The sequence below is a fragment of the Hemicordylus capensis genome, chromosome 1 (assembly GCF_027244095.1).
Source record: "Hemicordylus capensis ecotype Gifberg chromosome 1, rHemCap1.1.pri, whole genome shotgun sequence".
Classification (NCBI taxonomy): Eukaryota; Metazoa; Chordata; class Lepidosauria; order Squamata; family Cordylidae; genus Hemicordylus; species Hemicordylus capensis.
The window spans coordinates 442,579,410-442,593,165 of record NC_069657.1 but is presented as its reverse complement, the minus strand read 5'-3'; the positions used below and the strand labels follow the sequence as shown (position 1 = coordinate 442,593,165).

The 13,756-nt window shown below is 45.4% G+C and overlaps 1 protein-coding gene across 7 annotated transcripts in view; it reads right to left on the bottom strand.

Moving 5' to 3' along the window:
* Window positions 1–13,756, bottom strand: part of EML6 (EMAP like 6) — a 268,042-nt gene that overhangs the window by 2,837 nt on the left and 251,449 nt on the right. For 5 of the 7 annotated variants that reach the window (XM_053245913.1, XM_053245901.1, XM_053245917.1 and 2 more), the window contains 6 exons: window positions 11,999–12,187; window positions 10,087–10,259; window positions 8,123–8,285; window positions 5,574–5,677; window positions 3,478–3,631; window positions 3,190–3,290 (listed from right to left, as the gene is read on the bottom strand). In XM_053245913.1, coding sequence (XP_053101888.1) covers window positions 3,190–3,290; window positions 3,478–3,631; window positions 5,574–5,677; window positions 8,123–8,285; window positions 10,087–10,259; window positions 11,999–12,187 — 884 coding nt within the window. Of the gene's footprint in view, window positions 1–3,189; window positions 3,291–3,477; window positions 3,632–5,508; window positions 5,678–8,122; window positions 8,286–8,851; window positions 8,917–10,086; window positions 10,260–11,998; window positions 12,188–13,756 lie in introns of those variants that run through there. The other 2 variants (XR_008306181.1, XM_053245928.1) reach the window with 2 other exon arrangements.

Below are 13,756 nucleotides of genomic sequence, written 5' to 3'. Positions count from 1 at the left end.
CCTTTCCAAGATAACTGCGGGGAGAGAAACTGCAATCCAGTTAGGGCCTATGTCAAAGGTATTCGCTCTATGCCACACCTTTTCACCGGTTCAGCCCTTCCAATAACATAGGACAGGAAGCTGGGGCCTGCACTTCCCGGGGTGCAAAAGGCAGCAAAGCAAGACAGGGCCTGATTTTATATCATTCTCTCTTAACAGCAAACCTGAGCACCTCTAAAACCGGAAATGCAACAGGTCCACTCAAAAAGAAGGTGATAGTTCTTATAGACTTGGGGGACTCCCCAGATGTGCAGAAGTACATGTTTGTTTAAAATATGTACTTTTAAAAGGGTCCCGTGAGCTTCCAGGACCTTCATGGAATATTGAGGGCACGGAAATAAGAAGCGGTACAAGGTTCGATTAGAGTAACTGATCTCATCGTCAGAAGAGAGAACTTTGGCCTCACACTGAACACCACAGACAGACAGGGTTTTCTGTCTTTGCTGCCACCTTTTTGTTGGGGGTTAGGGGAGGTGATAAGCCCTAACTTACTTCACAGGGTTGTTGTGAGGAGATACTTAGGTAGTACATCGCTCTGGGCACCTTGGAGGAAGAGCGGGATATAAAATGTAAAAATAAATAAATAAATAATAAAACAAAACAAAACAAATACACACAAGCAAGCAAGCTGCTGCCCAATAACAGCTATGTGGAGCTCCTGGCTATGTCTGGATTTCTATGGGCAGTTCTCATGTCTGCCTCAGAGAAGAAGAAGAAGAGGGGTCAACAAGTACCTGACATGTATTGGGCTGCCATTATTATCATAAGATTCTAGCACACCTTCAGTGTTTCCCTCTTCTATTTCAACAAAATGTAATGTTAAATATACCCCATTTTGTAAAACTACAGTAATACATAGGCAAATTACTACAAATTCAGATTTAGGCACAAGCTAAGTAAGCTGCAGCTTAGAGCCTCACATTATGAGAGGCCTCTGCATATTAAAAAAAAAGAAAAAAAGACTACATTTCAAGTTTTACATAATTGGTTGAAAAATAGGGGAGAAAGGAAAAAAGACTCACACAGGCATTATCATTCTGATAAGACAAAAATATTCTTATATGGCTACACAAACATGTATCATTTTGCATTTATAATCCTGTGCAGAAATAACTGGAAATTATATTGAAATGTTATTCGACCAGGGCTGCACAACTCCAGCCCACCAATGCTTCTGGACAACAACCCCCATCATCGCCAGCCACAATGGCCAACCGTCAGGGATGACTGGCATCCAACATCTGCAAGAGGACCAAAGTGGAGCAGGCCTGGTTTAGACCAATGTCCACCATCACAGTTACAGCCAGTGCTTGCCTCTTCAGATGAACCCTGCTGTAGAAACATAGGAAGCTGCCATATACTGAGTCAGACCCTTGGTCCATCTAGCTCAGTAATGTCTACACAGACTGGCAGCGGCTTCTCCAAGGTTGAAGGCAGGAATCTCTCTCAGCCCTATCTTGGAGATGCTGCCAGGGAGGGAACTTGTGACTTAGATGCTCTTTCCAGAGCAGCCCCATCCCCTAAGGGAAATATCTTATAGTTCTCACAAGTAGTCTCCCATTCAAATGCAAACCAAAAGTATACAGTGTACTGTGCCTGACTGGCCAGCAAACTCGCCTGACCTGACCCCATAGAGAATCTATGGGGCATTGCCAAGAGAAGTAATGCGTCTGTCTCATATATCAGTTTCACCTTTTAATTTGCATTACTGAAATTAATGGACTTTTGCACGATATTCTAATTTTCCGAGTTTCACCTGTAGATCCTATTTGTATCAAGCCAGTGAGGGGACTGAGCAGTTCTTCTCTGGCTCAGATTTTAATCCAAATAAGAGAAGAAATTTTGAGGGAGGCTTGTACACTATTACTATTATTTATCACAAGTGTTTATATACCAGTTTTCCACACACACAAATTCTAAAAGTGGTTTACATAGCAAAAGATACGAGAACAGAAAATGGTTCCCTATCCCCAAGGAGTTCACCATCTACAAAGAAACAAAGCACAAAGAAGGCACCAGCAACAGCCAGCGGGCAGCTATAGGACTGTTGCTGCCGCTCTGCGAAATATTAGACAGCCACTTTTAAAGGTGCCTCTTAAGGTTTGCCTCTCCTAGGAAGCGGGCTTTAATGAGCCTGAAAGTTCATTTCTGCACTTGGCTCACCAGAACTTCACTGGCCTGCCTAGAAGGGAAATTTCATAGGTGGGGCATCCCCACCCCTAAGAAGGACCTGTCTCTAACAACCAAGCCTCACTTCAGAAGCAGGGAGAACCCAGAGCAGAGTCTCCAGTGATGGTGGCCTAAACTCCCAAGCAGATTCCTATGGGAATGCAGTAGCCAGAGACAGGGACTTCCTCTTCTCTTCCCTAAATTTCCTGCCAGTCAATTGAACTGGATGACCCCTGGTTCTAGTGTTTTGCTTCCGCTCTCACAACACTAGAACCAAGGATCATCCAATGAAACTGGCTGGCAGGACATTTATTTAGGACAGACAAAAGGAAGTACTTTTTCACACTGTGCACAATTGATCTGTGGAATTCTCTTCCACAGGCTGTGGTGATGGCTACCAGCTTGCTTTAAAAGGAAGTTAGACAAATTCATGGAGGACAAGTCTTTCAATGGCTATGAGTCTTAAGGGCTTTATGCGGCCTTCAGGCTCGGAGGCAGGATGCCTCTAAACACCAGTTGCAAGGGATCAACGGTGGGAGAGAGGGCATGCTTTCATTGCGTGTTTGTAGGTTTCCCAGGGACATCTGGTGGGCCACTGTGGGGAACAGAACGCTGGACTAGATGGGCCACAGGCCTGATTTAGCAGGGATCTTATGCTCTTAAGTTGCTCCAGCAAAGGACTGGAGGAGTTTAAACCCATTTCCCCCCCATCATTTCCCTACAGCAGCTTGTTGGACTGGGCTGTTTAGTTTTTGATGTATGTATTTGACATATTTTCATCCCGCCCTTCCACCAAAGAGCACAAAGCATTATTTTTGCCTCACAACAGTCCTGTGAGGTAGGCTGGCCAAGAGAGCATGATTTGCCCAAGCTAGCAAAGGAGGCTGAATAGGAATCTGGACTTGGCTTTCTCGCATCCAGTGCTAGCACTCCAGAGACACCCCATGACCGGCCCCACGTTCACACTGTGCAAGAAATTACCTGCAGTCGTCGCCTCCTGTGCTTATAACATACTTGTCATCATAGGAAAAGCGTATGTTGGTGACGTGTGCGGAATGTCCAAAATAACGCTTGTGTTTGGCCTGTGTTGGGAAAAGACCAGAGAGTTCCAGCAGTGAGCATCAAAGATGCACTGCCCACATCAGCGGCCTTTAGAATATAATAAATGCACAGCTATGCTGATAGTGGCCATGTGGGCACCTCTGAGAATCCACAAAATGGCTGACCTTTGCCCCAAAGCCCCCCGAGTGAAGAAAGAAGCCCACTTACAAATTTTTCAGTGCATGGGAAGTCAAAGAGCTTGACAAGTCCAAAGTCGTCTCCGGAGACAATGTTCAAGCCGGCATGAGTTACGCAGGCACAGTTGACATCCGCTTTGTCCGCATTTCGGGGCCAAATGCCAATGACTTCATCTCCAAGGATGCTGCTCCAATAGAGGAAGAGAAAAGACAGTAAGGGAGGCCAGGACCTAGTTTCAAAGGAGGACTGCCGACTGGCTTCCATGAGGAATCCGCATGAGCAAGCATCTCGGGTGAGGGTACCTGCTGAGCATGTCATGAGAACCACCCTCCCCATGCCCTGACTCTGGAGAGGGGAGAAGGTGTTGGAGATGGACCTCCAGTGCCTTGACCTTTTGCACAAACTATCCTAATGACCACTAGGGGCACTGGGAGTAGAGATGGTGAGTAAGGGTCTCCCTAGCTGTACTACCTGTCTACTCTATGACCCCTGATTGGACTCTTCAGGTATTCCTGTGCTGAGTCAAATTCCCTTCCTTTCCTCTTAGAGAGCAGGTGGAAACTTCTCTCTCTCTCCCTGCCTATTCATTATGTAGTTCTATAGATTAGGATTAGGTCATTCCTATCCAAAGTGTACTTCAGCAATAAATACTTAGTATTTAGTTCTATAAGAATCTCCATGTGTCTTCTCTAAATAGCTGCAACAACTAAACTCTGCATTCTACTCTGTAACTGGAGTGGGTAGCTTCTTTAGTGCTCTGCTAATTAACTGGGGGATAAAAATTACAACCCCCAACAGAAGGGGCCTCTTGTATCCTGCTGAACTTCAGGGCAGCTGTCCTCCAGTTTTCAAGCCCAGGACAATATGGGAGACCCTTTCTTTCTTCTCCTGAGCTGGGGAAGGGGAAGGAAATTTCTTACTGTGCTGGATTCTGGAATAGGCAGAAGCCGTGCAAAGCATGCCCCTACTTTGAACCCTTTCCCCATCCAGAGCGTATGCCCCACCAGTCTCTGTCTCCAGACTCTTTCCTCCTCAGTTGTCCTCCAAACGTGGAAGCATTCGTGGCTAATAGCAGCCAAGAGGAAAGTGCTTAGAGAGAGGGGCAGCATCCTTCTCCTGGACACCAGTGTTCCCTCTAACAGGGATTCCCAGATGTTGTTGACTACAACTCCCAGAATCCCCAGCCAAAGGCTGTTGCAGCTGGGGATGCTGGGATTAGTAGTCAACAACATCTGGGAATCCCTGTTAGAGGGAACACTGCTGGGCACCCTCTTTGCGGTGAACACTGGGCCTTTTCTAGGACTTGGAGCAGATCCATGTTTAAAAATTCTGCCACTGTCATGTCTTGTTTGAAGTCCCAAATCGGGGCCCATACGTGCTTTTTAAGGATTAATCTTGCAAATAGCTCTCAGATAAGGTAAGGAATGTTAAGATAATAGCTAAATTAATGTTAAGATAATAGCTCTCAGATAAGGCAAGATAAGGCTCTCAGATAAGGTAAGGAATGTTAATGTTAAGGTAAGGAATGTTTTACAAAAATCTATGGAGATGTCTCAAACTAAAAGACACAGGAAGCTGCCATATACTGAGTCAGACCATTGGTCTATCTAGCTCAGTATTGCCTTCACAGACTGGCAGCAGCTTCTCCAAGGTTGCAGGCAGGAATCTCTCTCAGCCCGATCTTGGAGATGCTGCCAGGGAGGGAACTTGGAACCTTCTGCTCTTCCCAGAGTGGCTCCATCCCCTGAGGGGAATATCTTACAGCGCTCACACTTCTAGTCTCCCTTTCGTATGCAACCAGGGCAGACCCTGCTTAGCTAAGGGGACAAGTCATGCTTGCTACCACAAGACCAGCTCTCCTCTCCTTCACTTCAAGCATTACAAAGGAGGACCCTCCCAAAAGTCTCCTGACTGACCTGAACTGACTGAACTCTGTGTGTGCGCATGTTTATGCGGGAATGCATTGTTTAACTGGAGTGCCATACAGCAGACCACAGTTCTGAGTGGGTGCACCTCTCCAGCACTGCCTGTGACACTGCTCTCCTGAAGTATGGCCCTTGCCTCTTGTCTGTCTGCATGACACAGTGCTTTAGACCTCTTCTGCTTAGCCCTTTGTGCTGCATCACCTTGTCCAGGTGGCCCAGGTGATCTTCCCAATGAGGGCCACGTCTGTCACTTGCTTTCCTAAGGGCACCTCATGAACCTGGCGCTTATAGGCACCTGTTGATACCTGAGGAACAAAAGAAAGCAGGGTTATGTGAGCACCATGCATATGGTAATTCACCCCCAAGGTTGTCCTCCTTAAATCTGTCATGGCAGCAAGCCAGGTCATCTCTCTGCCTGGAAGCCACATTGTTTGCAATGCTGTCTTAGGAGATTTCCAGCCTGGACACACATATCTACTGTTCACATGTCCAGGATGTCTTCATCCAAGGTTATGACTCTGCATCTGTACAGTCTCATGTATTGTTTATGTACACAATGTTTATCTGAGATGTAAGCAAGGCAACAGAACCCCAGACACACTCCACAGGGATCTGAAGCCAGCCATGACCCCCTGACAAGCAGACATGTGCATTCCTATGAAGAATGTGTTTGGAGATAAATGGGTGAAACACCCACAACCGATATTTATTGGTGTACATTTAAAAAATGTGTGTTCAGTGGTCTGTTACAAGAGAAAATCCTAACAGTTAATTTCCTCCTTAAACTTCAACATTAAATATGTAAATCACTTCTCTTTGTTCTCAGAGTTTCTCAGAAATGTCCATCAGTGGACTGTTTTCTTTGGCTGGACTATACCACTTTAGACTGGAGGTGGGAGCTCATATGATAGAATGATCCCTACAAAAGAGACATGCTTACACAAAGAAAACTAGCAGGTCAGGAAGAAAGCTAGGCTGAAATCCTACTCCCTCACACGCTAGCTTTCTTTGTGCAGGGAATTTCTCCTGTATGGAGGAGAATTTGATCATGTGAACATCCACTTCTGGTCTGAAATTCTGCAATCCATACACAGATTTACTGCCTCGGTGGGAGCTAGGCACTGAAAAACTGCTTGGGCCCATATTATTATCTCCTGCAACATTCAGCATTATGAGCACTCAGAATGGGATATAATTTATTTCTCTATCAATGGCAGGTATCCAGAGTAATGTTGCAGTAATGAGTAAGTGGCAATTTCAGCTGATTTCCCTTCCCTCTGTAGCCCTCTGTACCTCCTGAAAAATATGTTTCTGAAGGCTGCAGGACCCTGAGGGACATATTTTTGGGTGACACTGAGGACTGCGAAAAGGGAGGATCAGGGAAGCCTGGAATGTTGTTTGGCACTCGCAGCATTAACCCATTTGTTAGCCAGTATCTATTATGTTATCTGCCCAGAGCTCTTAGAATGGGACAGTTACAAGTCTAATTCACTAAACATTGGATCAAATATGCAGAAGTAACACAGTTTAATCCATCTGAGACCATGACTTATGTCACTCTATATTTATTTAAACACCTATAACAAACTCTGCTGTGTAAACATATAGAACATAAGAACATAAGAACAGCCCTGCTGGATCAGGTCCAAGGCCCATCTAGTCCAGCATCCTCTTTCGCACAGTGGCCCACCAGATGCCGCTGGGAGCCACAGGCAGGAGTGGAGGGCATGCCCTCTCTCCTGCTACTACTCCTCTGCAACTGATATTCAGAGGCATCCTGCCTTTGAGGCTGGAGGTGGCCTATAATCATATAATACTATAAATGCCAGTTAATACACCTTGGTGGGTGGGTGATTTATTCATGAACACAGGTGTCATAGTTTTAAGCAATTGTAGCCTATGACCTTGTCATTTTTGAAATTAATTAAAAGCTGACCCAGCAGTCAGCACACCCAATCTAAACATGACCATCAGGACTCTTAACACCCGTCTTGGACTATACCTTTATCTCCCCTTACCCCTATTATCCCCTTTTCCTACTGATCCTCACTATAATAGAAATATCTGTATCCCAATTCTGTATCAGAATCCCATATGTACTAGGACAGAGATATTCCCATTATAGGGAGGATCCACAGGAAACAGCAACAGCGTTTAGAGCTATGGAATTTAAAATTCTCTATGTTTAAATGCTGTCTTCTTTCCATCTTCTCTGTTCCCTTGTGTCTGTTAGATTATGAATCTTGGGGATGATAAGGTATTCTTGGAGTTATTTTATCTGGGACATTACCACCTGCCTGGAGGCTCTCAAAATCAGATCCTATTCACACATTACATTCAACACCAGCATCTGTGTACAGCAAGGCTGCACAAAGTAGGCCTCCTGCCGATGTTAGACTACAACTCCCATAATCCCTGACAATTGGCCACTGTGTCTGGGGATTATAGGAGTTGTAGTCCAAGAACAGATGGAGGGCCAAAGTTGTGCAGTCCTGCTATGGATCAATACCAGGCATTGATCTCTATCCAGGTACAGTTGTCCACATTATGTTGAGACATTTCCTGTCTGTAGCCTGCATTTCAGGTGGCCTCTACCCAAGTTCACTTTTAAAACCAATGCAAGTACAGTCACATTCACACAAAAACATGTGCATATGTATGGAAATCTGAACACAGGCGCAATGTCATGACTGAATAGAGATGAGGAGGGCTGAAAATCTCAGTGAAAAAGAGCTGCAGCACAAGCCTACCTGAATATATTTGCTGTCTGCTGAAAAATCCATCTGGATGACAAAGCTTGCGATGTCTTTACAGTAGCCAATCCGGTTCAAGGTTGTGCCTTGGGTGAGGTCATAGAAGTCCACAGTATGTTCCTGCGATCCCACTGCCAAAAATCGGTTATCGGGGCTGATTCTAGACAGGAAAATATGGAGGAGCATCAGCTTGTTAAGGCGGTCTCTGAGCCACGACATTCAAAGAATGTTCTCCCTTGTTTGCTGGATGCATATTCTTCCCTAAAAGAAACCTTCCTATTGCTTGCAATACAGTCAGCTCAATCACGTGCGTGCAAAGCTGGCTACTAAAAGGTAAAGGGTGCTGTCAAGTCAGTTTTGACTCCTGGCGTCCAAAGAGCCCTGTGGTTGCCTTTGGTAGAATACAGGAGGGGTTTCCCATTGCCTCCTCCCATGCAATACGACATGACGCCTTTCAGCATCTTCCTATATCGCTGCTGCCCGATATAGGTATTTCCCATAGTCTGGGAAACATAGCAGTGGAGATTCGAACTGGCAACCTTCTGCTTGTTAGTCAAGCATTTCCCCGCTGCGCCACTTAAGGTGACTCAAGCTGGCTACTATTGGGTGTGTTTTTGCAGTTGATTCTAAGAACACCCCGTTTCCTCTAGAGACCTCAGGGGGAATACTAGCTCCAGCTTCAGTCACATAAGCACCCTTGCAACCCTAGACTCTGCACATATGTACCTAACACAATGCATTTTGTAGCCTTTCCTGCTCTTCCAAGGCTCTCCTACAACTCCCAGAGCTGCCTGAAATGAGAGAAAACCTTTGTTCAACACAGCTCCTCTTTTTATTATTAAATTTTATTATTGATTGTTAAATTTGTATACCACCTTTCATTAAAGCCATCCCAAGGTGGTTCACATAGAAAAATTAAAACAAGACTATAAAAATTACACAATTAAAATATTAAACTAAAAAATAAAACCAAAGATCTAACTAAAAAGACACATGCGCAGGTATTTTGCACATGATCCTGTGTTCCATGTCTCTCCAGCTTCCTCTAGAGCACTGGACCTATCACCAAGGGCAGGAATCTCAGTGTTGTGGAGTTTGTACCTCATCACACTTCCCTTGGGGTGTGTTTTGCTCACTTACTGGAATATCTGGGAATGGTGAGTCCATTGCAGCCTGTACACTATAGAGAGCACTACCCCCTATGACCTGATCTGTCTCCTGGGTCAAATCCGAGGGCCTTCCTCTGGAGTCACTTTATTCAGTAAGTGAGGATGTCAATAGCATTGTGAAATCTGAAGACAATGTACTCTCAGTCTTCCCAAGGAGTACTTTCCCTGCACCGGCATGCTCTGAAGTCCCGCCCACGGCCCACCCCCAGCTAGTATTTGTCTATAGAGAAAAATGTGGCTCCTGATTGAAATGCCAGGATGCCCAGCATTCCAACCATGAGATTCACCTCTCCATGTATACAGTCTCCACTAGAGCCATGGACAGAAGGGGAGCAGGGTTTCTGCACCTTTCATGGCAGGGCAGAGCTTGCAAGTGTGCTCAGAGATGCGGTACGTAAGGACAGCGCCCCCAGTTTGGATGACACTTGAACAGGGCTTATGACAAAGAGCAGGGCTTTCTCGGTGGTGGCTTCTAGATTACTGGACAGTCTCTGCTTAGCTATGCATCTGCCTTTAGCTTAAGTACAGTTGTGCAAGAAAGATATTAGGCTCTGCTGTCACTTGGATAACAGTATTATTAGGAATGGGTATCCTACTGTTTTGATTGTTGGGGTTTTTGTATATTTTCATTGCCACTTAAAATGTGAGCCAGCTATCTAGTGCTGAGTAGTGCTGAGAAATCAAGTACCCAAGCATGTGGGAATCTGGCCCTTTGGTAGGATGGGAACAAAGACATCAGTTGTATTCCTGCCTGCCTCAGCCAACCTGACACTTGGGTCTTAGCCACAGTACCTGATGTCCTGGATAGCAGACTTCCGGTCTCTCTTTTTGCCCCAAACTTTAAGGCTGTTCACAAGCAAAATGATGAATTCTCCATTCTTCATACCAATAGCAACCATCTCGCCATCAGGGCTGTATGCGGCACATCTGGCAGCGTGACCCAGATTCACTTTATTCAGCAGTTTCTGTACAACCAAAATGACATCCATTTGCTACATCTGTGGACATCACACACCTCATCCTCTTCTGCAGTAAATACATGTGCTCTCATCTATTTATTTTTATTTATTTATCTTACATTTTTATATCCCGCTCTTCCTCCAAGAAGCCCAGAAGCCCATACTTAGGTTTCTCCTCACAACAACCCTGTGAAGTAGGTTAGGCTGAGAGAGAAGTGACTGGCCCAGAGTCACCCAGCTGGTATCATGGCTGAATGGGGATTTGAACTCGGGTCTCCCCGGTCCTGGTCCAGCACTCTAGCCACTACACCACGCTCACACACACATAGCGCCTTGTCAGCCAATCAGCAAAAGTGCCAACCAGCTGTTTAGAGGGAAGGGGGGGTATGTCTGTGTGGGCAGGCGACTAAATCCAGGCCCCTGCTTCCCCTCCCAAATTATTACCAATTTTCAGATTTAATTTATGCACATACTAGCAGGCTGCTGCATGATTAGGCTAACAGTGCACAATGTGTAAAACCCTATAGTAATTTAGATAATTTTCATACGCAACTTGCTTTAAAGTCCTTACAATTTCCTTGAACGATCCTTACAATTAATTATATACGTGGTTGTGATGAAACGCAGATCTCCATCTTAGCGCAAGAATGTCTTCCACTCCACACCTGAGTGTTCTGAATGGGGGACATTCCTCCCTTTTGTTATTGAATGAGGACAGTCCCTTACTTCTGCCATTGAAGGGACTGAGCCATCAATCTATAGTCTTATACTCTTTTTCACAATAAGTGAAAAAAGCATGACTTGTCCCCTTAGCTAAGCAGGGTCTGCTCTGGTTGCACATGAAGGGGAGACTAGAAGTGTGAGCACTGTAAGATGTTCCCCACAGGGGATGGAGCTGCTCTGGGAAGAGCAGAAGGTTCCAAGTTCCCTCCTTGGCATCTCCAAGATAGGGTTGAGAGAAACTCCTGCCTGCAACCTTGGAGACGCCGCTGCCAGTCTGTGAAGGCAATACTGAGCTACATAGACCAATGGTCTGACTCAGTATATGGCAGCTCCCTATGTTCCTATGAGAAGGAACCTCCAGTTTGGAGGGAAAGTCTCAACTCTGGATTGGCCTAGGACCAATGTTACATCAGAGATATGCTGGATCTTCCCATTGGATCCTAGAGCTGTCTATCTCTGGAAGAGTGTACTTAACGTGTTTCCCCGAAAATAAGACAGTGTCTTATATTAATTTTAGCCCCCCAAAATGCACTAGGGCAATTAGCGGTACATCAGAAATTACTGCTAGGTCTTACTTTCAGGGAAACAGGGTAGCAGTCATAACAACTGGAGTGGGACTGGGGGCCTTGGGTTCAACCTTTATTTATTTTCACTTTATTTTTTACATTTATATCCCACTCTTCTTCCAAGGAGCCCAGAGCGGTGTACTCTTAACATGACTGAAGGAGGCCCAGGCTCAATTCCCCAATGGTACAGTGAGGAAGAAGACTATGAAGCAGTTTGGGAACCTAAGTGCTGTAAGGACAATTCAGTTCTAGCAGCAACAGCCAGGAATTCTTGGAGTGCAGGGACTCCCAGCCTTGGCCCCCCAGATGTCGTTGGACTACAGATCCCAACACCCCCTTTGGTAACTGTGGCAGGGAGTGATGGAAGTTGCAATCCAACTGCATCTGGTGCAACATGCTGGGGAACTCTTGTCTTGGTGCACTGAAGGCATGTGTTTCAGTTCAAGGATCTCTTACTTTGTCACAGAGGTCCCAGATTCTTGCAGTTCCATCATTACTAGCAGAGATAAAGATGTCTTTGGAGGGATGAGTAGCCAAGCCCCAAATCTCTCCTTCCATGTGGCTGTCAATTAGCAGGTTAGAAGCACCATTTTTTTCTCCAACTTCGAGTATTTCTCCATCTTTGGTTCCCACCAGAATTTTGCCCTGTTGACATTTCAGACAAAGTCAAATTCAACATTTCAAAACATCCATATTGCCACTACACTAATGGGTAGACCTAGATTATTTCATGGGCCACCCCATGAAATGGATTGCCACAAAATTTAGGACCAGCAAAGGGAAGCATTTTTTCACACAACGCATAATCAACTTGTGGAATTCTCTGCCACAAGATGTGGTGACAGCCAACAACCTGGAAGGCTTTAAGAGGGGTTTGGATAACTTGATGGAGGAGAGGTCTATCAATGGCTACTAGTTGGAGGGCTATAGGCCACCTCCAACCTGAGAGGCAGGATGCCTCTGAATACCAGTTGCAGGGGAGTGAGAGAATGCACATACCTCTTGCCTGTGGGCTCCCCAGAGACATCTGGTGGGCCACTGTGTGAAACAGGATGCTGGACTAGATGGGCCTGATCCAGCAAGGCTGTTCTTATACAGTTGTTATTGGTCTTCCACCAGTTTAAGTGTCATGGCTCCCCACAATGCAGTGAGTGTGCAGAGCTCTTCTCTCAGAATCAGGGGCGGAGCCAACCTTGAGCAGTAGGGTTCAAAGAACCCGGGCCGCCTAATTTAATTTTATTTAATTAATAAAATAAAATAAAATAAAATTAAATTAAATTTTAAAAAAGGACTGCTGGTGCGCCCAGTGAGGGAGAGGAACGGAAATAAATGCATCCAGGCAGCCAACGCTGGCTGGAAATAAGATCGGGAGAGCTCGCTGGGGGTTCTCCAGACCCCCCGGGCACATGCATAGGGCATCACTGGTGGGGCTGCTGGCGGGACGGGACACAGGCCAGCGTTTGGCTGGCTCTGCCAGTGCTCAGAATGGCTGTTATCTACAGAGAAGGAATTAATATGAAACCAGTTTAAGGCTGTGATGCAGAGATGGCTTAAGTCAGAGGCAGACACAAAGAGGTAGATCGGAATTTATTACTAGATATCTGTGGGATTTGCAGAAGCTTTTGACTCCCAGTTGTTGAAGAAAAGCAACAAAAAGAGTTTTTCCCAAACAAGGCTGAAACAAAAGTTTGGGGGAAAGCCAGGAGTGGATTTTTGTACGAAAGGATTGTGAACTTAGTTCTAGCAATGAAAACAATTCCTGGGCTGAGTATGTTACTGCTAATATCATAATGCTAATGTTACTGCTAATATCATAATTATAAAAATCTATGGTGTGGACACATTTGGAGTACTGTGTACAGTTCTGGTCATTGTATCGCAAAAAGGGACACTGCAGAACTGGAAAAGGTGCAGAAGAGGGCAACCAAGGTGATCAGGGCCTGGAGCACCTTATTGATATAATGTAAAATAAAACAAAAAATAAAACAAGCTTTTAAAACAATTTAAAACATTCAAAGGTTACTAAAAGCCAGGCTAAAAAAATGTGTCTTATGGGCTCTTTTAAAGGCTGGTAAAGATGTTAAACCACAAATGTCTATAGGGAGCGCATTCCATTAGGGATGTGCAACCCCCCGAACCGGTCCAGTCTGGCACGGGGGGGGGGCTGTAGCTTTAAGGGCGGGGGGTAGTACTTACCCCCCCCGCTCTTCCCCC